Source organism: Corvus hawaiiensis, chromosome 15 (genome assembly GCF_020740725.1).
Source record: "Corvus hawaiiensis isolate bCorHaw1 chromosome 15, bCorHaw1.pri.cur, whole genome shotgun sequence".
NCBI classification, from domain to species: Eukaryota; Metazoa; Chordata; class Aves; order Passeriformes; family Corvidae; genus Corvus; species Corvus hawaiiensis.
Genome location: NC_063227.1, coordinates 9,941,714 through 9,965,413, shown reverse-complemented (window position 1 = coordinate 9,965,413; position 23,700 = coordinate 9,941,714). Strand labels below are relative to the sequence as shown.

Sequence of the window (23,700 nt, the reverse complement as noted above, 5' to 3'; positions counted from 1 at the left end):
TGGCAGTAATTGCGGTAGTTTCCAGCAGTACTCCAGCTTTGCTGCTGATGGGGTGAGGAGGCTTTCATCAGGAGTGTTCTAGGACAGCCCTGTCAGAGCCAAGCATCGCTGCAGAGAGGCAGCAGCTTATAAAGTGGCTTCTGAAACATTTTGTCATCATCTTAAATTTGAGCAATAATTGATGTCAGTGGGTGGCAGAAAGGGTGATAATTGGTTCCTGTAAATCTTTTAAGTGCATTAGCAGGCTGTGTTTGCAACAAAATGTCTGTAAGTTTCACTGTGGATGCTCAGTTCACTGTTTGTGTGTTGGTCACACTTTACATGCAGGGTCTGTTTATAAATAACATTGATAAAAGATTAATGTACAATTGCTTCATCTTCCAAGGGCTGTGTGTCTACAGGTGGTGGGCTGGAAGTGGCTGTGGGAGTCCCAGGTGGTCTGGTGTGGTGTTCAGGTGGTTGGCTGTCATCCTCTGATGTCCCGGAAGGATGCTTGGGACAGGACCTGGGGTGCCCAGGGGGGCACTCAGCCCGGGGCAGGGTGGCTGGTGTCCCCACAAATGCCAAAGCAGGCATGTTTGAAGTGACTTGCCTGGGGCAAGCTGGAGGGACAGTGAGCTGGAGGGAGATCTCTGAAGTCTGTGGTCTGTGTGCCATGTGTGAACACCCCATCCCATCAGGGACCTGTCATTCTTTCACTCTCAGGTTTTGAAAGATAGTCAGAGACAAGCCTACATCATCTCACAAGTGCTTTCCTTTTCTTACTATTATTTTTAAAAGCAGTGATTTTGCTTGGTTTTGTATATATATATATATTTTTCCTGAAAAGTAGACTCCCAGGTTTATAGTCTGTGAATCAGCGAATGGCACAGCCTGCAGTCCTTATAGCTGTTTGTTCATGAGCTGTTTCTATCTCCAGGTATTCTCCACAGGGGGAAAGGATTTATTGTTTCAGTAAATTGATATTAGTGGAGTACAGTTCAGTCAGAAATAGGTCTCTATTTTGTGAAAGGTGGCTCTCCAGCTATTTTTTTCCTCCCCTCGCAGTGAGTTGGCTCACATCACGACAAGGAGTAGCTGAGAATTCATTTAGCAGAAGAATATTGCTCCTTCATGCCACATAAATTACAATATTACAGAAATAATTATAACGGAGGGCGGCGTTGTGTAAAGGGATGTGCCTGGTACTTCTCCCAGGCGCGGCGCTGTGGCTGCGGTGCCAGCCCAGTAATCCCAGCCCCTTTGGGATAAAGTGTTTAAATTCTGTGTTCCAGGTGCTGTACAGGCAGTTGGAAGGGCTGAGCTTTGTGGAGTTGGGCTGGGCCCCTCCCAAGGGATAAGGGGGATGCTGGGTGGCTGTGGAGCTGCAGGGATCATGGCAGACCCTGACGCAGACACACAGGGAAGAGATTTTGTTTGGAGCAAAGTTCCTTCAGGGTTTCCTTTCATGAATAAGATCTGGAGACCTCCTGTAGTGCATCATCATCTGTCACCTCTTCTCTTCCATTTCTGAAGCAAGTCCCATATTCTGATGCTTCCTTTATTTGGGAAGGTGCTACTGCCCAGCATCTTGCCCTGTGCAAAAAGGGGACAGTTTTTCTTGTCTGAGATGCCATGGGAGGCATCATTCCCTGGATTACAGCCCTTCCCGCTGTGGGGCAATACCAGGGTATTCCAGGGAGGCTGGGTGGCCACATCAAAACCCATCATTGTTAATGCACTCAGTGTTAATGGGAAAAGGGTGTAAGGGGTCTCCTGGAAGGGGTGATGGGACATACTCCTCCTGTGTCAGTGTTTTGAACGTGGCTTCAAATCGCCAGTGATTATATTGGCATGAGATTGAAGTCTCACCTCTGCCTGTGTCCGTCCAGACAGAAACTCTGAAGAAGTTTATGCCTATCACTGCCCTTCTCTGTGGGGGCTCAGAAAAGCTTTGTTTTCTTGCCTGAGACCTTGGCACACCTTAACCAGGTGAAAATACCATTCTCTTGGTCAGCAGGTAGAGTCCACTGACCTGGTGATGGTCCCAAATGTGGTCATTGCTGGATTTGTGCATTGTAACCAAGATCAGTGTCTGTGTCTTTACTTTCCTTCTCTGGGGACAATAACAGTGTCACTTGAGCATGTACACAGGGAGTGTTTTGGTGGAGAATTTTTCTGTTTGCTGTTTAGCTGGCCACGATCAATAAGGAGAGAGTTTTTGCAGCCAAAAAGATGACAATTTTATGAATGGAGTTCAGTAGCACAAACTTCATGTGATACAGAAGGAGATAAATGGAGCACAAATGGAAAAAGCACTTCACCCCCAGGCCCCATTGTTTAGTGTTTCATAAACGATTAATCGCTTCATCCCCATCAAGTGCAATTGTCAATTCAATAAGCTCTGAGGTATTTGGGATGACGCTTGGCAAACACATTCCTAATGTAATTACATCTCAATGGAGTGTGAGAGCGCCTGCGTGCGTGTGCGCGGGAGGGACTGATCCATATTTCCCCAGGTAATGGTGTAACAGCTGCACGGCACAGAGGCTGATAAGGGAACCCCACTGAGGCGCTGGTCTCCCTCTGGCTCTGGTCTTCCTCTGGTACAGGAGTTTTGAGAAAGCATGAACTTTCTTCCCAGGGTTAACCAGGTGATGATGGAAAATTCAGGAGGTAGGATGGGTGCTGATTCTTTCCACTTGAGATGAAGTGGGACAGTGGCAATGCCAGCGTGACCCTGACCCTGGGCAAGGTTGGGTTCATGATTCCTGTGGAAAACCCCCTTCCTTTCCTTCCTCATGCTGCCTGCAGCTGCCAGCCCTCTCCCATGAGCACAGGGCAGCTCTGGAAAGTGTATGGGGAAAAGCACTGGGAACACCTTGATGGTCATTTTGCTTTCTAGAAGAGCAGAGCCTGACAGGTTGGGAGGAATGGAGTTACTCCAGACTGACACTCTGGTGCCCAGGCTCATAGTCACAGATGGGAAGTTGAAACCCTGACCAAGAGGAGGATATTCTTGCTGGACTGGTTTAATACTCATATAAAGTCATGTTGAGCAAGTGCACCTCAGGTGGTGTGTTTATAAAGGGACTCCATTAAGGCAAAAATAATGCTCTGGCTTTCTCTGTAACATGCAGGCAGTGATGGGACAAGGGGGAATGGCTTTGAGTTGAAAGAGGATTGATCGATTTAGATTAGATATGGGGAAGAAATTTTTCCTTGTGAGGGTGATGAGGCTCTGGCACAGGTTGCCCAGAGAAGCTGTGAATGCCCCATCCCTGGAAGTGTTCAAGTTCAGGTTGGACAGGGCTTGGAGCAACCTGGGATAGTGGAAGTTGTCCCTCCCTATGGAGGGGTGTTGGAACAAGAAGATCTTCAAGGTCCCTTCCAGCCCAAACCGTTCCACGTTTCCATGATTTTGTGCTTCCTGACCTGCCGCCTCCAACCGGCACTATGCCAAGAGCAAGATGGTGGCTCCATCCCAGCCCTGGTGCTCAGAACTCGCTGTGCAAGTGCAGGATGCTTTGCATTGCTGAGCTCCAGAGGTCCCAGGCAGCCTGTGCCAGCCTGGGGCTGAGATCCTGCACCTATCGCCGGGGCTGCTCCGGAATCAAACAGGTATCAGCAGGTTCCTTGGCATGTTGCAGCACAGCAGCCCAAGCTCTTGAAAGGGCTGTGATAGGGAACAGTGGTGTCTGTCTTAGATGGTATCTCAGACTCGACATAGACGTGTAAAATGCCAGGCTGGATGTTTGCAGAGACTTGTCAAGCCAAGGGAAACCGTGCCAGTGAAACATTGGGGAAGAGCTTAAAAAGGCAGACAATGGCATGTTTGCTTGCCGAGCCCGCCTATGTGTTGCTTTCCCCCTTGACAGAGTTTTTTCAGTTGGTCAGTGGCTATGGGGGAAAAGATGCAGCCTCTGCCAGCCCCATCCAGCCAGAGGTGCTGGGACCCCTGCAACCCCATCCCTGGGGGCTTTTCAGCAGCCCAGAGTTCAGCCCAGGACAGGGGCATCATACTGTGGCTTGAGAGATGCCCAGGATGCCAAATATTTCTCAGAATATTTAATTAATAACTGCTCCTTATGGGTTCTTCCTCAAGCCTTTTTTTCTCCGTCTCTGCTCATAAATGAGGTATTTTCTCCCATTGCTTTGCATCAAGGAGGGTGGACAACAGTTTGGGTCATGTTCCTCTACTGTCTGGCCAGTTGTGGATAATTCACGCTAACTAACTGCAAAGTCTAATTGTTTTGTATTGCATCCTGCTGGTACTTCTGTTGTTGTCTCCGTGCCTTCTCCTGTGATGAGATAGTGCTCATTGGGAGACAGGGTGTGGTGGGGGCTTAACTCTGCCTCTAACCCTTCACAGAGAACCTTACTGCTGCTGATGACAGATTTTTTTCCTTGCCTGGAGTGACCTCACATTGCGTTTGTGGCACCAGGATCTTTGTGTGTAGGTGGGAGGAAGCACTTCGGGGACCAGCCTTCAGTGTGGCACCATTTTGGGGCTGCTGAGCTCCTGGCAGCAGCATGCCCCATCTGAAGGCAGCTGGGTATACCACTGCTAGGGATTTCTGCGCTAAAAAAACTCTCTTGGTTATTGACCTTATATTCCTGGTTGTCTCTGTGGAGAAAGCTCTGGTAAAGCATCTCTGCCACCTCTCTCCATTAAAGGTCCTGGTATGGGGGTAGCAAAAGACCCACCTGGGTCTGACCTCCTGATTTCACTAAACCCAAACACAAAAAACCCCCTTGTTTATCCTTAATTTCTGCCTTTGGCTTTGGTTTTACTCTTCCATTTAATTGGCCTTAAAATGGTCGATTTTCAGTCTTAACAATTAAAGCACTGACTTTGTGTTGCCAAAGCTTGTCTGAGCCCTCGCTGCAGAAAGCATCTTTGCAAAACTTGTCTCCTTGAACATTTAAACTGTCAGCCCCAATTATCCGCATTGCTTCAGCTGAATGGGTTTCCTTCCTCTCAGCCAGCAGCAATATTTTGTTACTGTCTATGAAATATAAACTGCATCCCGAGTTAGGAGTAGCCGTTTTCCGAATCGCTGCTTTTACCGTCGCTGTGGATTTGCCTCTTGAGTTGCCATCTGAAATGCTCAGCCCCTGGCAAAACGCTCCCCAAAAGCGGGTGGGCGCCTGTGCTGGAGCTGCATCAGTGGCTTTGCCTTCATGCTCTGCCTTCTGCATTGCAGAAAAGCCCGAGCTGGACGAGATCACCCTGGAGCGAGTGCTGGAGGAGCTGGAGACCATGTGCTACGAGAACATGAACATCGCCATCGAGACTGAGGAGGGTTTGGGCATCGAGTACGATGAGGACGTGGTGTGTGACGTGTGCCGCTCACCAGAGGGGGAGGACGGCAACGAGATGGTGTTTTGTGACAAGTGCAATGTCTGCGTGCACCAGGTGAGCCCCGGCTGCAGGGCGGGTGGCAGCGCTTGGCTCTGCTCATCACACTCTGGTACCCTCCTCCTCCGGGTTCCTCCCATCCCCACCCAGCCGCTCCCCTGGGCTGCTGTAGACTCCTTCCTTCCTAAATCCCCAGTGTGGCTCCGGTGGAGTGGGGATAGCAGTGGGGTCTGGGATAGCTGGCTGATAGCAAATTTGTTTTTCTTACTTTCTTAGTCCTAACCATTTATAAGTGCCCACAGAAACACACAGCCAGAAGTTGAATTACCCCTTCCTCCTTATTCTCTGGTCTCTGTGATATTTTATGTCTCCTCATTCTTTAATGTGCTTATTCTTCTTTACCCCATTTTTTTGCTCCCCAGTGGGATCTTTAGCACCCTGGGGTGACTAGCACTGTGTGCAGGACTTGGCTAGTGGCTGGGTGGGATGTGGGTCTGCAGTCCTGTGCTCACCAGAGGGGTGGGCTTGCACAGACCCCCTAGCCTTCTCTTCCTCTGCTTTATCTGGGGGGTGGTTGGACCTTCCAGCTCCACCAGTGCTGTCTCACATTGCAGGGTTTCTGTCCCAGCTTCCCCACTGTGTGAGCGTGGGATTTCATTTTATTTTGCTGCTTGGAGGAAAATAATTTTATTTTTAGAATTGAGTGCAAATGCTTCAAGCCCTTGCTGAGGGGGGGTCTGTGGGCTCCTGCTTTTGGGGAAACCTTGACAAGGGGAAGGCAGCCACGTGAGTGTCTCCTGGGTCCCTCATGGACCCAGGGAGGTTTTACTGGTTGTGCTTTGAGGGGAAGCACTATGTGGTGCTGGGATGGCAGCAGCAGCACCTGGGGTTCACCCTCTGTGTGAACCGTTTTGGGTTTTTTAGTTCTAAAGAGAGCCATTTGCTCATCTTTTGGGCAGCTTTTCCATCAGTGCTTCCTGGAGGTGGGAGAGCACTGGAGAAATCTATAGTTGCCGGAGGTGGGTGTTTTGAATGGTTTCCATCAGTGAATCAGATTCCACAAAATACCAGAATGATTCAGGGTTGGGTTCGGGGTATTTTTTTTGTCTTGGGTTCTTTTTTGTCAAGCCCAAGTGACAATGTCAGGCTGTGAGCCACAGCAGGGACTCGGGGAGCTGTGGCACCCTGTGGGCTCCACTTCAAGCAGCAGCCCCAGTGCTGCAGAAGGGGACACAGCAGCCTGGATTTTAAGGCTGTTGGAAGAAAAGAGGGATTTTCAGTTGTTTTCAGGGAGCAAAGTCCAGCCCTAAGCCCTTTGCCAGCCCATAAGCTGCTCGTGATTTAATCTGTGCCTCGATTTACACCCTAAGCCGCAAAGTCCAGAGCCACAGTGCAGGGTGTTGTGTGGCATCACAGTTATCTAACCTGCACCGTGCCTTTGCCAACACCACATCCAAAACCTGCTGGGAATGAGGCTTTCCTGTGGGCATATGGGTGCTGGTGCCATGGGCTTCACCAGAGCCATGCCGTGTCCTCCTGCATCCCATCGGGAAGGGGCCCAAGACATGGTGGTGGGTTACAGTGCCAGGAGACACTGTTGTACTCATCTGCGTATCACAAGCCCATGAGGCTTGCTATTAATTAATTCCTATGGAGTGAAGCTTTTAGAAAGCACATGCAGTCATCCTTTACAGATTGTCAGCGAGGTGGAACTGTGCCCCCCGCTGCTAAATCACAGTTCATTGCTCTCACAGTGACAGCATCACACTTCTGTTTAGCATGGGAATGATCCACCTCCAGTTTCCAGCCACCATGCCATGGGCCTGTCATCACTGAATTCCCTTTCCCTGGTGTGGGCACATGGCTGAACCTGCCTTCTGTTCCGTGGACCACACCAAGCTTGTCTATGGCTTGGCGTCCTCCTTGGTTTTTTGGCATCTTGTTCTCAGTGATGTTGCACCCCAGAGAGATGCAGCAATAAAAATAGCTGCTCTGCTCCTATTCAGCATTCCTCTGGCTTCATGGTTCTGGAGCACCTTCTGCCTGGTGCTGGACTTGGAAGAGTGTGTTTAGCTGATAATGCACCTTGTTTCTAGAGCCGCTCCTTGTCTGGGACAGAAGCCGTGTATTTGCTTCTCAGGAGCAGAACTGCACCTTCAGCTGCACTAAAATCACTAGAAATAAATAACCAAGATCCAAGAATCTGCTAGTGATGGGCACCTGGTCATAATTCCTGCTTTCCCCTGGATTTTGAGATCAGTCTGCCAGTTCATTCTGCTGGTAGTACGTATCAGGCTGATTCTTGACTGGCACTAAATCACGTGTTTTATACAACTGTGTTCCGGAAATTATTGATCTGTCAGATTTGGAGACACTGTGAAACACACAGTTAAGTCTCTTTAAACTGTGTAGACTCACAGCAATAATATTTCCTTTCTTAATTCCTTGTTATTCCAATAATCTGTTCACAAACTGGCTTTTTCCCCTTGGAAATCACTATAAGAGTCGGTTTGTGATTTGGGGCAACCAAAAGCCGTGTTATAGTCTGTTCTTGGCCAGTAAAGACTGAAGATGTGCTTTTCCCACACTCACACATCTCTGTGTGCCCCCTCTGTTCCTGTCCCCACCTGCAGCACTGGCACTTGGAGTATCAATGACCTGCAGCAGCCGGAGGAAAAGTGATTCTTTTTGGGGGTAAACTTCAAGAAATGGAGCTGATGAATGCCTGGGCTCAGTTTGCAGCCACCCGTGCTGGGGGTCCTTGTCAACGCTGGCTGCTTGCCCTCTGCAGGGATGTCAGAGCAGCCAGATGTAGGATTAATTACATTTCCTTGCTTTAAATAGTGACACAGCCCTGTGTTAGTGCCCCAGGCAGTGTGTGTTGCCCTCTGAAAACCCTTTAAGTGTGAGTTATCAGGACCTGCCAGTTAAAAACTGTCTAGCTTTAGTAGTAGCTGTTTAATAAAGTCATAAATTATGGTCGAAGTGGAAAGTATTTTTTCATTATGGGATACAGCTTATCATTTGGCTCTTCCCCAAGTACGCAAGAGAAATATTTATGAAACACTTTGGCTGCTCAGTGTCCTGCGTTACCACAGCAGGTCAGGGAGCTCCATGGGCATCCCGAGTCTTTCAGTTCTCACTCTCTTGGCTGGAGACTTGTCTGTGCCCCCTTTAGATGTGTCATCCTTAAGAATTATTATCCTTTTTGATTGCTCCTGTCTCATTTACATTCATGACTATTGGCTTCCCCTTTTTGCCTTTCCGTAGTTATTTTTGCTTCCCCTTTGGGCTGTGCGGTGTCTGTAACCAGTGTGGTCAACTTTCTCAATCATGGGCTTGTGGCTTTTCAGCCCTCTGTGACCTCAGAAGATTTCTTACACAGCATTTCTTACTTTTCCGAGTCATCATGGGTCAGGAACGGGCAGGACATGAGCAGGCAGATGAGTGCACTGCAGAGCTGCTGCTGGTGGGGGCTCTGCCCATGCCCAGCCTGGAGCCAGGCAGGTGCTTGCCATGATACATGGCACGTTTTTATACTTAGCTTTTAATTAAAATCCAGGACACACTGATCTGCCATGAGCATCCATGTGAAAGCAGGGAAGGTAGTAAGGGAGAACTTCAGCTCACTGTCTGTGGCTTTGGCGCTGCGTTGAGTCTGCTGTTTATTGGGATGCAGCGGCAGTGAGAAAGGTGGGAGTGGCGGAGGAGGTCTGGGAGGATGTTCATCCTGGGCTGCTGGGATTAACCCTCGTCCCTTGTGTCTCCACAGGCGTGCTATGGCATCCTGAAGGTCCCCATCGGGAGCTGGCTGTGCCGGACCTGCGCCCTCGGTGTTCAGCCCAAGTGTCTGCTGTGCCCCAAGAGGGGCGGGGCGCTGAAACCCACCCGGAGCGGGACGAAATGGGTCCACGTTAGCTGTGCCTTATGGATACCTGAAGTGAGATGTTTTCCAGCCTCCTCCTGATACATGGGTGGGCACAGTCCTGGTTTCAGGTCTTGACCCAGGGTGTTCATTAATGGTGTAGATATCAAATGAAGTTTGGCTCGTCAAGCTGTGCCAGAGACACAATGCCAGGCAGTTATCAGGCTGTGTGTTTAATGAGCAGCCAAGGGGCACCCTATTAAGGGAGGGCAGAGAATTAGGGTGCAAGGCCACAGGGGTGGGGGGCATACCTCTGAACAGAGTAAAGCTAATTTTATATGCCTGTCGGAGATACACCTCAGATGAGGAATTTATGCAGAGGAAAAACCAGTATTCATCCAGATTTGTTTCTGGTTTTGGGGGTTTGGGGTTTTTTTTCCAAATTACAAGTGACATTGAAGAGTAAGAAATAGAATCCATCCCTCATTCAGACTGCCCCTTGTAGGAGATTTGGGACTGTAGCCAGTATTTACAACTTGTCTTCTATCTTGTGGTCAGGTTAGCATTGGATGTCCTGAAAAAATGGAACCCATTACGAAGATCTCACATATCCCAGCAAGCAGATGGGCTTTGTCCTGCAGCCTCTGCAAGGAGTGCACTGGGACATGCATTCAGGTATGTAACTTGGCACTGAAGAAACTCAGACCTCTGGGGCTGTACCTGTATTAGCCACTGGAGAATCTTGAGATGCTGAAGGACAGGGTCTGAATGAGGCTTATTTCTGTTCTGAGTAAACCTAATAACAAGAGCTTGTGAGGCATCATCAGATGTTGTTTGCAATCATTTAATGCACTGAGTGCTAGAAATCTAGATTAACTTTCTTTGCATAACACAGCGGTGTTGCTGTAGTGACACTAATTACTGGGACTGCAAGTGACCTTGGTTTGGATCAGAAACCTCCAGGAGATGGGCTTTATGAGGCTGCCAGGAAAGTGAGATGCTCATGGGATACATAACCCAAGTATTTCACAAACCTCAGGGGGTCAGCCTTTCAGCTGGGGGGATATCAGGGTGCACCAGGGTTGGATAGTCCTCACTGGCCTGCTGGCTTGGAAAATAAAGTACTTACCATGTATTACATTTCCACACTCTCTGTTTTGCTACACCTAATCAAACCACTGCGGATACCTGATTGCCCACCTTCCCCACAACAGGAGGGACAGACATTCTCTTTTCAGATGGATCAGGAGCTGCTGGCTGGTGGCAGAAGGACAGCAGGGATGGAGCTCTGCAGGCTCTGCTGTGTTTGTGCTGTCATCTTGGGTTTAGTTCTTTAAAGGGAGCTATTTAAAAGTAATCCCCATAGTTTGAAATGAAATCTCACAATACTTCTTTAAATCTGTCGCATTGACTCATTTTTTTGATGGCTCTGGGTGCTTATTCACCCTGCCAGATGGAGATACTGTGTCAGAATGGCAACTGCTTTCAAAGAACAGAGGGGCAGGGAAGGAAGCAAACAGGCTTGGCAGCATCAAAAAGAATTCAGTGTCTCTCAGGCTTCATCCTCTTAGTGCCATCATGACATGGGAGCCGTGAGATCCCGGGGACTGCATGGATTTGCATTAAAGGTCACCTGAGATGGAACAGGAGCCTTGCTGCCTCATGTGCTGGCAGCTCATGGTTTATAAGTCTTCATGAGATTGTCACTGGAGCATTTGCTGAGGCCACCCTGTTGTGTACGGGATGGTTTTACTTCAAGGAAAAGGGGGAGAAGTGAAAAAAAAGCAGGCAGTGCCTTTATTTAAGGATTTATGGGGTAAATTAACATCCACAGGTAAGTAAATATGCTCTGTACTCATCAGTGGTAAAGAGCTCTGTTTTGAAAGCTCATGTTTATGGAGCGTGTTTTGTGGAGCATATTTTATGGAGCATATTTTTGCTAGTGCCTGTTTATACAGGTGGGATCTACCTTCGTCAGCATTTCGGGTTTGTGACCCAGCTCTGAAAGGAGGAGTTTGTTTTCTGCAAAAGCACTGGGTGTTTGTTTCTGGCAGCAGCAATCAGGTGCTGCAGGTGGGCAGGTCTGGGGAAAGAAGGAAGTTGCTTCCAGGAGGGGATTTCCAAGTGGCCAAGTGGGTTTTATGAAGGTGAAATCTGGGAGGCAGGCTGGAGGAGTAGAAGACTGTCATCCCAGCAGGGCGTCTCAGAGGCAGCACTGCAGCTTGAGAAAACACCCACCTCAGCCACATTTGCAGAGACAAACACAAGAAATCTTTGTAGGGACCTCTGTGTGTGGAGGTGTTTTTCCCCATCCGAATTTGACTATCAAAAGGTAAAGAAACTCAAAGAAGCCCGAGGAAGGGCTCTGCACTGCTGTCTGTGCCTCTGCCCTTGCTGCTGCATGTAACTCAACCCCTGCTTTCTGGTACAGAGCTGTGAGCCCGGTGTAACTCAGTGTGACCGTAACCGAGCCAAAAATACTGCGGTGCAGGGATGCAGCTCTGAAGACACCCTTTGCCTGACTCCTGTTAAGAGGAAGGCATTACTTCATGGTGGTTCTTGTGGTCAGACATCAGGAGATGCCAGAGAGCTCAAAATGCAGGAGGAATTTTCTTGTTTGCATTTCTGAGATGGAAAAGAGAGTGCCAGGAGCTAGGCTCTGGTGCAGCCTGAGTCCTGACCATGCTTTTTTGGGACTCTGCTCCCTCCTCCTCGCTTGTCAGAGCGTCTGGAAGAGCTCACCGAGGCAGCACAGAATGCCAGGGCTCTCTTGGTCGCTGGCAAGCTTCTCCAAAGGGCACAGCCTTCTGCTGTCATCATCTTCCAGCTTTCTATTTGTTGTCATTTTTTGGAGAAAAAGCCCTTGGAAATGTTCTCCATCACTCCCCCATTCATCATCACTTCTCTGCCCACTGCCGCCCTCTCCCATTGAGCAAGCAGTTATCCACTGGGATAATTGGTGGTTCCCAAAGCTGTCTTCTGCCTGTAGTCCTGAAAAGGCAGCACATGGCATCAGGGATGAGAGCAGAGTGTGTTGCCCATGCTGCCCCAGTCCCAGCCATCCTCTGCCCCGCATCCTCCGAGGAGTCTGTGAGGCTGAAATTGCCTTTTTCAGCTGAGAAGCTCTACCAGGCTCCAGACCATCTGTGGTCACAAAAAATCACATGGTATTTTTTTAAGGATGCAGAAGTGTTGTGTCTGATGGCTTGGCCAGTGTTCAGCACCGGTAATTAATTTTTCCTTCCTGAGCTCCCCTCGCAGGTCTGTTGGAGGAGCTGCTTCCTTCCCCTCCAGCCCCAAACTGCAGCAGAGCACCACTGCAAGCTGCTAAACTTCTGTTTGAATGTCCTTGGCAACTAAAATCATCTCTGTTTCTTCCCAGTAAGAGTGATTTGAGGACTAATTAAGAGCCCACATTAAATCTCTGGGGCAGTTTTACCCTCTCTCTCTCAGAATTTTGTTTGGGAATGGATTTGCCTGGATAAGCAAAGTGTGCTGAAATCCTTGAATGAAAGGTGCTGTAAGATAATGAAGCACAGTCAATAACAAAGCAGGGACTGCTCTATTCTTTTGAGCCTGGTTTATTCTGTGTGGCAGATCACTCCCTCCCGCCACAAGTGGCTTCATTCCAACGCCATTCCGGGATGGATCAATATGTTTTTATTGTTAGTTTATCCAGGGTCCCTCAGTGGCTCTGGCCAACCAGGTATCTTTCTTTGTTGCCCTGTCAGCTGAGCTGCCTAATTATTTTCTGTTTGCATTTTGGGCACGGTTTCTGACAAGTGCTGCTTGCCATCTGTTGGAGTAGAGAGATCCAGGATGAATGTCATTGGATTTGCTTTATTCCTAAGGTGGAGTGATGGTCATTCCTGTTAGCAGGACACTGTCCTGGCAGAAGACATGGGAGTGTTGTTAATGCTGTTTTTAGCACTGATGGCAGAAACAGAAGGGAAGGGACACCACTGTGTGTGCTTTAAAAGCCAGTGTGTGATATACTGACTGCCCTGAGTAAATCTGGAAGCTTCAAGTCAGGCTGGGTTCCCTCTATCCCTCATTTGTTGCCAAAAATAAATACTTGAGAACGGAGCCGGTGCTTCAGCTGCGTGGGTGGCTGTGACAGGGCTTGTCCCAGGGGATGGCCAGGGTGGCAAGGCAGGCACCCTTTGCCCACTGTGGTGGTGAGTGCCCTGGGCTGGCACAGGGAGCGTCAGTGGGTCCCTCACAATGGCTCCAAGCGAGTGCCAGCAAGCCTAGCAGAGGGAGTCGAGGTTTGCAAGTTACCAGCTATTTTCCATGAACAATTTCAGACTGAAATTAGGACCAAATGGCCATTTTTAAAGAGGATAAACATGGTGTCAGAGTTCATAATCTGCTTGCTTGTGGTGCCTGCGGGAGTTAGTGCCCATCATTGCTGCCTAGAGCTGTGCTCGTACAGCCAGAGATGCATCCAGCTCTTCCCACTGCTCCCTGAGGCTTTGGAGCAGGGCCTTGAGTGCTCTGTAAGTGAAGGATTTGGACAGTTCTTGCCTGTGCTTTTCTTGGTCCTGGCAGCTGCTTTAGCACCAGCAGACTCATTTAAAAAGTCAAAGAAAAATACCTAAAAGCAGCAACATCAAAAGTTCACCGCTGGGTGCCTGAGCATGATTCAGGGCTGATGGATAGGATGATGATAAAAAGCTGTAAAACTTCTGTTCCTCAACTACTATCAGAATATATTTTTCTTTTTGAGAATCAAGGTGCAGCAGAGCCCCAGTAAAACCAAATGGTTTGTCATCAACATTCAGGAAATTTCACATGCCTCCACCTGGTCCTTCAGGCCACAAGTGCATCTTCATCCCCCACAAGAACAATTCTTCTATTAACGCCAAACTAGTGCCTACAGTAATAGCCCACTTAAGATGTCTCATTATTGCAGTTTAACTGGTCATTAGCATCTGGAATAGACTGATTTCTTATGGGTTATGGTTGAAATAATTACCTGACACTCTACAGTTAATGAGTAGAGGGGGAGAAGCTGCTGACATGGACACAGGCATAGCACTAGCTGGTGGGAGTTCCTCTGTGGGACACCAGGCTGAGATTTGTTGCCTGTGGGATCCAAAGTAATTTAGCCTGAGGTAAGTTGGAAAAACATTTAAAAATTGGTCTGATGGAACTCTGACAACATTGTAGCCACTGTACAAGCTCTAAAACATTAATTTTGTGATGTTTTGCTCCAGTTGCCTTTTGCTTTCTTTTTTAAATGGAGCTAGTTAGAGGCTGTGTAATTTCTAGAGAAGGAAGGCATTCAAGAGCATTGGCTGCTTCTTAGATCCCATGTTCATTCCTAAACCTTGCCATGTTCTGTATGCTTCCAATAAAAGTGGCATATTGGCTTTAGATGTGGTAATAGAGGGGGAGTAGCTTGAGGGTGAAATACAGGTGAGCATTTCTCCATCAGGAGAGAAATCCGTTGACAGTCTTGAAGCATCCCATTGGCCCATGCTGTTCTTTGGCTTTTGACATGTGTTGTTGGAAGAACCATTGGAGGCTCCTGATAGGTGAGAGACGAGCAGGGCCCATTACAGAGGTGGATTAAAAAAGGTAAGGTGGGAAAATGCCACCTCTTGAACCCTGGGATTCTTCTGCTCGGGTTTGTGGTGTTGGGCCCTCAGGTCTCTACGACTGGGGCAGTATAGGTGTTCCTCCATCAGGAATTCCTGTTGTGGAGCATCCATCACTTCATGGCAAGTGTCACCCTGATGGTCTCCCTGGGTTTATGGTATGCCCCTCTTGCGTTGGTGAGTGTCCCCTCAGCGATGGGTGCCTGGCCCTGGCCCTGAGCCCTGTCCTTCTCCCGCAGTGCTCCATGCCCGCCTGTGTCACCGCGTTCCACGTCACCTGCGCCTTCGACCACAACCTCGACATGCGGACTATCCTTGCAGACAACGATGAAGTGAAGTTCAAGTCCTTCTGCCTTGAGCACAGCACTGGGGCCACCAAGTTGCCCGAGGAGGCACGGACAGAGCCCGACCAAGCCCAGCTGGACTTGGAGAAGGTCACGCTGCGGAAGCAGAAGCTCCAGCAGCTGGAGGAGGACTTCTATGAGCTCGTGAAGCCTTCAGAGGTGGCAGAGAACCTTGACTTAAGTGAATCACTGGTGGATTTTGTCTACCAATACTGGAAGCTGAAGAGGAAAGCAAACTCCAACAAACCGCTGCTGACACCAAAAACAGATGAAGTGGACAACCTGGCTCAGCAAGAGCAGGATGTTCTCTACCGACGCTTAAAGCTCTTCATGCACCTCAGGCAAGACCTGGAGAGGGTGAGTACAGCTTCTCCTTCAGTGGGGTACCCATTTGCTCCATCAGGGCTGCTGTAATATGTGCTGGCACCCACAGACAGCACAAGCCCTGTTCCCCTGACTCAGTTTGACTCCCCTGACAGTTTTGTTCTTTCATCTTCATTCAGAAGCATAACAGTGCTCGGTGTGTGTACATCATCACTGCCAAAGCACTGACATTGATGGAATAAGTTAGTATTGGTCTCAGCCAGGGGTTCAGAAGAACAAATGTCTGCAGGGAGAGGTGCCTTGGCAGGGCTGTGTGGATGGGAGGCAGATGATGCTGCAGCTTATGTCCACTATACCTAAATAGTTTCAAACCACAAAATTATCCTGTGTTGCCCCTCAGATGCTTTCCAGCAGCAAGGCTTGGGAACACGTCATTATTCACTTACATTAAACATCAAAGATGAGTGAAAGGCAGAGCAAGAGCAGGGACTGGGCATCCCCTGCCCTGCTGCAGCCAAAAGTGGGTCAGCTCCTGGGGGAGCTGCTGGCAGAGGCAGAGCTGGGCCAGAGGATGCAGACAGAGGATGCAGGCACTGGCAGCTCCCAGTGGTGCAGGACATCCTTGAATCCTCCCATCCACAGCAGAAGGAGCAGCAGCCTCCACGGCAGCTTTTGGGTGAGAGGGAGCAGTGGTGGAGCAGCAGTGCCCAAGTGGTGCCAGAGCTCCCTGGGCTGGGCTTGCTGCCACACCATGCAGCTGCCTGTGGATTTGGCTGTCATGGCTGCATGGAGGGCAGGAGCAGGGATGGGGCAGAGGCTGGAGAGGAGGAGCAGCAGTGAAGGCAAGAAGCAGCAAGAGAAAGAAGCAGAGGGGAAGAAGCACACACAGAACCTGGGGTGAGATGGCAGAGAGGGGACGGGTGCAGTAGTGCTGCTGCTGGGGAGGCACATGGGCATAGCACAGGGCAGCAGCGGGACAGGGACAGGCAGGGCAGGGATGCTGCGCCTGTCATGCACAGCCCAAGCTGCTGCTTCTCCTTTGCTTAAGACCCAAGCCCTGCCTGGTCCCCTCTCTCCTGTTCCTGCCAGAGGAGTGAATCCATGGCCCTTGCCCAGGTCCCTGTTTGACCACCCACCCAGCATGCAAAAGCCGTGGAAGGGCTCAGGGAGTCTCTAGGAGCAAGGAAGAAGGACAGCAGGAAAGTAGCATTGCTCTGACTTGGTGGATGTGGTGCTGTGGTTCCCTGACTAGGGGCTGAGGGTGCTGTAGGTGACATGTTGCTCCCTGGGAGGTGAAGGTGGTGGGGATGCTGCCCCTGCGTGTCCCTGAACTCTCTCTTCAAGCTGCTGTGGCGTAATTGAACCTATGGGGAGAAAGGCAGTGTGGATGAACACTGTGTTTATGTCCAGGTGGTGTTCAGCTTTGGACCAGCCTGCTGTGGTCCCTTGCTGCACCTGCCTCATGTGTGGATCCTGGGTCCTGAGAGCCTTCTTCTGTGTAAAAATAGTTGGCTTTGAAGCTATTGGTCTCTTTTCTGTGATCCTGTGGGCCTTCATCCCTGTGGTCATCACTGCCATCCCTCTGCCAGTCTTTTCCCCCTTTGTTCCTGCCTTTACTGCATCACATTTCCATCTCTGTGTTGGGCTGGGCTGGTGCCACCGTTAGTAGGTCTCTAGCAACAGGCTGCATCTGCCTGATCTGAGGGTGACGAGCTCAACTCATTTTTTCCCCTCATCTGCTCTATATTGTAAATCTAAATCAGGTTGCTTTGCCTCCTGCTGCTTCCTCTTGTTCCCAGCCTGGCTTTTCCAGCTGCACTGAACCACTGTGCATCCCTGGGTACCATGCTTTGCTCGCGGCAGCTTCTCTTTGATTTGTGTCAAAACTACGTGTTTTACCAGATTTCTCATTTTCCAGAGTTGCCTCCAGGCTTTGTGGGGTGCGCCCATCAGCATTCAGCCTCTGCTTAGCAACTGCTTGCCAGGTTTCGCTGCCTGGCCCTGGAAGAGCTGTTAGTTTGTTCTGCTTCCAAGAGTGGAACAATAAACACCAGCCAGGTCAAAGTCCAGTGCTCAGATGGGTGATAGGGGTTTAAATCCAATTGTTGCCAGTGCATCCCAGGTATCTGATCCTGCCTGGCAGCAGCTGGCAGGTCACAGCCACCCTGTTTCACCTGCAAATAGTGAGGAATCACATCAAATTGGGATCAGAGATGAGCAGCCTGGAAGGCTCTGAAGGCTTTCAGAGGGTGTCCACAGGACATCATGTTGGATTTTGGCAATTTCAGCAGTTAATCTGGCAGAAGTGATTTTGGGGCTGATAATGGTATCGGGATCCAGGAGTTGGGGAGGCAGAAGCAGAGAGCAGATGACATGGGGACAGCCAGAGTGATGGTGGTTCCCGCTGTCATTTCTTAACCCCTGTCATTTCTGCACTTCACAGTGTCAGCAAATTAAAGCTGTTACCTGGGAATCCTAATACAGTCCTCCCATTTTAGTTTTGGCCTTTTTTAACCCTCTTTGCCTTTTTATTAAAGCTTTTTCCAAGGACTGGAAATTATTTAAATTAGCTGTAACAAAAAGCTGTGGTTTCCAGGCTTTCACACCAGCATCTAAACTTGGCTTGGGGAAACAGCACTGGGTGGTGTTGAGCTGTGTAAGTGTGGGTAAATACCAGCAGTCTCTAAGCAAAGCTAAAGTAATGTTTTCTTCCAGGAATATCAAATCATAGAGAAGAGAGACCGCCAAACACTTGGAGATTCAGGTTGCCAGAAGCAGTTATTTTCTCCATAAAGAAATAGCTTCGTGTTTTCTCCAATCCAGAAAGAAAAAGAGAACATAGTAAAATACACTATATAACTCCCTGCCTTGTATTTACAGCTAGGGGATTCAATAACAACAACAAAAAAGAGCAGCTTTTTCTCCTTTTATTCTAAACATTCCCAATTTGTCCTTAAGTGAGACAATATTAGTTGTTGGCTGCAGTTGTCCTGCTGCCCTCACAGCCTTTGGTGGCAGATATGAGGTAAGTATGGGACGATGTCCTGGCTTGCTCTGTCACTGTGAGAGGCACAAAGGCTCCTGGCCACATTGGGACAGTCCCCCAAGCCTGGAAATACTCCCTGCAGAGGAAGGTGTGAGCATGAGGAGGGGAAGGAGTCAAAGATGTCAGGCTCACATGTGAGTGCGGACGTACCCATGTGCATGTTCCTCTATTCAGGCCACCTCCTCCTTACCTTATTACAAGCAGCTCTGCTCTTTCAGAGCATAGAAAGCTGGGTAAATGCTGTCAAATCCTGTTAGCTGCCATTAGCATTTTCTGCTCTGCAGCTGAAAGCCTCTGCTTGCTCCAAAAGCCTTGATGTCCATTGTGGCAGCAGTGCCAGAGCCTGGCTCTCCAGCCACCCTTACATGGGGCTGGCAAAAGCATGGCACTGAAACTCATGAAGTACCAGGTGCCAGGAGTTACCAGCAGTAGCTCTGTCATCTTATGCTACTGGGGGTGTTTATCAGCAGCCCCGTGTGATGACCCGGGTTTAGCTGCTGCTGCTGCACTGGCTCACGTGAACAGTTACATTTTGTGCTTTGCTGTTTGTGTTTAACGCTTCAGATAATCATAGAATAAGTTGAGTTGGGCTGGGTTGGGTTGGGTTGGGTTGGGTTGGAAGGGACCTTAAAGATCATCTTGTTCCAACTCCACTGCCATGGTTAATGAAAGTTCTTAAATTAGGACAAAATGCACCAGTGATTTGCAGGTAGATGTGGAGCAACTGTGAATAACCATCTGGAGGGGCCAGATTTGAGGTAGGGAGCTGCTCCAGCTGCTGACCTGGACCAGCATCACCAGGGTATTTTGCTGTGTTTACTATGCTTTTTCCTGATATCTGCTTTAGGGCAGTTCTGTGAGGCTCTGACATCCCCATCCCAGCTGAGCCCCTTCCCTGCACTGGCTGTGGGAAGAGGGTTTATCCCTCCCTGCAAAAGGTGCAATTTGTGGATGAGAACTGATGCATTGACTCAGGGCACCAAGGTGCGTCATAGAATTTGGCATTTTTTTGTGCAGTTGGCTATGTCAGGTGTGAGCAGGACACATGCATGGCCAAGGACTCAGCACAATGCTCGGTGGTTGGAGCTGGACCTTTGCATAACTGTGTTATAATGCCCCTTCTACAGCATCTTCCCTTCTGAGACTTCCCAGTGCCCATGCTGGAGAAGCCAGCCAGCCTTCCTTGCCCACTGTGGGGTCCTGGCTGTTGGAGCCAGGACAGAGACATTTAGGCTTGGAATTATTCACTGCATGATTTTTCCCATATTTATCACAGTTTGGATCAAGAGCCTTCACTGCTCGCCCTGGCTCACCCAAAGGGCCTTGGGAGGAGTGCAGCACCGATGATGGTGAGGTGAAAAGGGTGGAATCCCAGGGAGTGGGCATTGCCCTGTGCAGCAGGAGCAGCAACACAACTTGAGGGGACCTGCTTTGACCATGGCTAAACCGGATGCTCTTTCTTGTGTTTCTGTAGGTTAGAAATCTCTGTTACATGGTGACGAGACGGGAGAAAATGAAACACACCATTTGTAAACTGCAGGAGCAGATCTTCCATCTCCAGATGAAGCTTATTGAGAAAGATCTTTACCCAGGTCAGTACCACTTCCCAGAGCTCGTTCTTAGACACTGGTCCCCACTGTCCTCTGAAGCCAAGTTGTGTGCCCCAGCTCCCTGCACCAGGGAAGCCAGAGCTGCCCCCTCCCCTGATGTGTTATTTTGGCATGGTTCATACATTGACTCAGAAACACTCAATAAAGCCGGACGTTGGGTGACTGGAGTGCTGGAGCTATTTGATTTCGCAGGTCCCTCTTGATCCTCCCCTTCCTGGAAATCAGTCAGAAGTACCAAGCGTTTGCTTAGGTGGGGATGCTAAGACAGTATTTGGTGACTTTTGTGAGCTGGGACTCCTTGGGAGGAGATGGCACATCCTGGGCACAGGGCTGCTCTGCAGCTGGCTCCCTGGCACAGGGTGGAAGCCCTGCTTCAGGCTCTTTGCAGATGCCTTTGAGCATTCTGTCAAGAATCAAGGGTTAAGCTGCTGGTGGGGGGTCTGTTGCTCCAGGAGACCAGCTCCCTTAACTCTGGTCAGCAGCAGCTCCCCACTTCACATACCCATTAGTGGAGATCATGCTGCTGTATGCAAAGCTTCTGCCAACTTTTATTAAGGAGCCGAAATAAAGTTGGTTTCCTTTTGTCCTACTTCTTCTTTTCCTTTTGCACAAGCAGTGCTGAAGCCCACAGCTCCTGCTCCCTCCTCCTTTGCCTCCGGTGGCAGGGCAGACCAGACCTCGTGGCTGCAGAACAGTTTTTCCAGCAGCAGCATCTGGTGCTTTGGCAGCCGCTTCCGACGGTTGTTGTGTTTGTGGCTTTGGAGTTGTGTTTGAAGCCATCACATGGTTGGGGTTTCTTCAGGAACTGTCTGGGCTGAGCTTTCCTTGACAAAAGTCTCCTTTGACTGAAGTTTTGGAGGCTGAGGAATGTATATATTGAGATGTCTGTGACTCAGGCCCATGCAAATTCCTCTTGATACCCAAAGCCCGGCAGCAATGGGGGGACAGGAGTGGCTGGGACCCCAGGGTGTGCTCTGGGGTGATGTGGGTCCTGTAAATCCCAGTCCCTGTCATACTCTGTGTTGCTCTGCACGTCCTCACTGGACCAGAGGTACAGGTCACCAGCCTGAACACACACAAATGGTGTTCCCGCCAGCTGGAGACCCTACATTGGACATCCATTCCCTGGCACCCAGGGTATTGTGCACACATTATTCCTGAGCTGGACCCCCACCTCACTGCCCCAGGAGTACCACCTGCCATGTGCTCTCACTGCCAGACTCTCTGGGTTGTGGAGGCATCACAGGGGGGACTTCAGGATGCTCTTCAGTTCAGCTGGGCAAACCCAGTCCAGCATTTGCAGCTCTCAGAAGGAGATGGGCGCAGGGTAGTTTGCCAGGAAGGGTTTTTAAGCTCACCTGTCTTGCAAACAAGGTGTTAGATAGCTGGAAATGCCTTTGGGGACCTGTGTTCCCCAAAATGCCTTGGGGCTAATGTCCAAGCCTCTCTCTGATGCAGCAGTGGGTTGTGAGCTGGCAATTCCTCCCGGGGAGAGCTGGATTAGGTGAGCTGGGAGCCTCACCAGTAGGGTCCAGATGCCAGCCAATGAGGAGCTCTGTTGGGGCTCTGCTGGTGGTGTTTCAGGGTTGTCTTCATTGCCCAGTGCTGGTGCTGTGTGATTGTCCTTCCCAAAAATGTTATGAGTGTACTTGAGAAAAGCATGGCTGCTGTTCCCTTGATGTTTGTTCTGCTAGAGGTGAGTGATCAGAGACAAACCCGCAGTGGGAGGAGGATGGCTCCAGTGGGGATTGGTGTGCAGGGATCACTTCAGACCTTGTGATGCAGCTGCTCTTCTCTCCTGCCCCACCTGGCTGGTGTTTGCGCTTTCCTTTTCTGCTCTGAACTGACCGAGCTGAGCTGCTTGTCTCTCCCGGGATGGACTTATTGGTTGGGCCTGAGCAAGGACTGACTGCTCCCTCTGGGACCCAGCCCTTTTGAGTCCCTGCTGCCAGGGAAACAGCCCAGCTCCAGGAATTTGATCCTGGGATCTCCAGGTGGTTTGGGCATCTCGGTCCTTCCCATGCCAGGGTGACATTAGGGATCCGAGTGCGTTTTGGCACCAGTCTATAGAGTGTGCTGAGCTCACGAGGAGTTCCCTTGCCAAGTGACCATACCAGGAGCAGCAGATACTCAGCATCCAGTGGAACCAAGGCTTTGGATAACTCACTGCTACATTTTCCAGCATTGCAAAGCACTTACTGGTTTGGAGGTAGGGGATAGTTCCATTAGCATCCTCCCCCACAGCTCCAGACCAGGATGCTCTCCATACCTGGGGTTCCTAAGAGAAAGGAAGAAGTCCCCATTATTTCACCAGGACGAGGCCTGTTTTTAACTGCTGTTACAGTAGCCATCGACCGGGATCTGTTGGGGTTGTTCCAAAGATGGTTTTGGCACAGAGGTTTTTTTGGACTGGCTCCCACACAAAACTCAGAACAGGAGGGGTTTATTTTTCCCACTGTCAAATGATCATTTAAGCAGGAGATTCTTAATAAAATCAGTGAGAACTGCCCGTGTAAAATGAACCCTCCTCTCTTCCCTGTATTTTTCTTGCACAGAGTGGAAAGTAAACACTGTCTGGCTTTGAAACACGGCTACTATTTTGACAGATTCCTCTTCAAAAAGTGCTGCTCGGGTTTCTCTTTAGCCCCGTTGTGCTGTCTAAACAAAGTTAGATTTTGATTTTGTAAGCGAAGTGAAAAATGTGCCTGCCTTCCTCCCATTACTTGGCAGGAACGTAGCAAATACCAAATCTGCTTTTGCATTTCTTTCTTTCTGTAAGTCCTTTAGTAAGGAGGGGTTCCTGGCTGGCAACTCCAAGACTGTAAATCCTCTGTTAATTCAGACTCAGGCAGGTGAAATGCAAATTCCCTCCCCTGCTCACCCAGTACATTTCCACTGCTGCAGCACGGGGAGAGCCGAGGTTGTTCCCTTTGACGCATCCACCCCATGGCCTTTCTGCTGAGGATTTGCTGCTGGCTAACACAATAAACTGATTTCTTCCTTGAGATCATTGTTTAGCCTATGGGCCAGACTCTGAAAAACTGCCTGTCCCGCCTCGATTTCCATGAGCCACTCACATTTTGGTTTAAGGTTTAATATCCTTCCCTCTCTGAAAATTAATAGAAGTTTTAGCATAGACTTCTGGGGGATAATGACTTACAGAGTAAGTAAAAACTGTTGGAAGTATTTTACTTGGCAATAAAAGTTGTACTTTTATAGGGTATTTGTCCTGTTTATCCAAGAATAAATCCAGTAGAAGTTCAAAGCCATTTAGGAAATGCTAATTTTTAGCTGAATGTATAGCTAAGAGTTAGATCCCTACCTTTCCATAGGCAATCCTGATCATCTTTCCTACTTCATGTACCTATATCACTTTGGGGTTTTTTCACTCCTGCAGTTTTGCCAAAAGGTCAAAACAAGGTTGGCTTTAAAACTGTTGGTACCTTTGCTCTGTCAGTCTGGCTGTGCAGCTGAATCCCTTCCTGGAGATGCTCCTGTTGATGATGGGTGACACAGCACCAGGTTCGTAGGTCACCATGGCTCCTGGAAGGTGTCTGAGCAGGATTT

General features: G+C 49.4%; 1 protein-coding gene across 1 annotated transcript in view; it reads left to right on the top strand.

Moving 5' to 3' along the window:
- The window catches only part of JADE2 (jade family PHD finger 2), a 69,535-nt gene that overhangs the window by 38,554 nt on the left and 7,281 nt on the right, over positions 1-23,700 (top strand). The window contains 5 exon segments of the mRNA XM_048319637.1: positions 5,187-5,398; positions 9,114-9,281; positions 9,765-9,881; positions 15,049-15,510; positions 19,998-20,115. Of these exon segments, the coding sequence (XP_048175594.1) occupies positions 5,187-5,398; positions 9,114-9,281; positions 9,765-9,881; positions 15,049-15,510; positions 19,998-20,115 (1,077 nt within the window).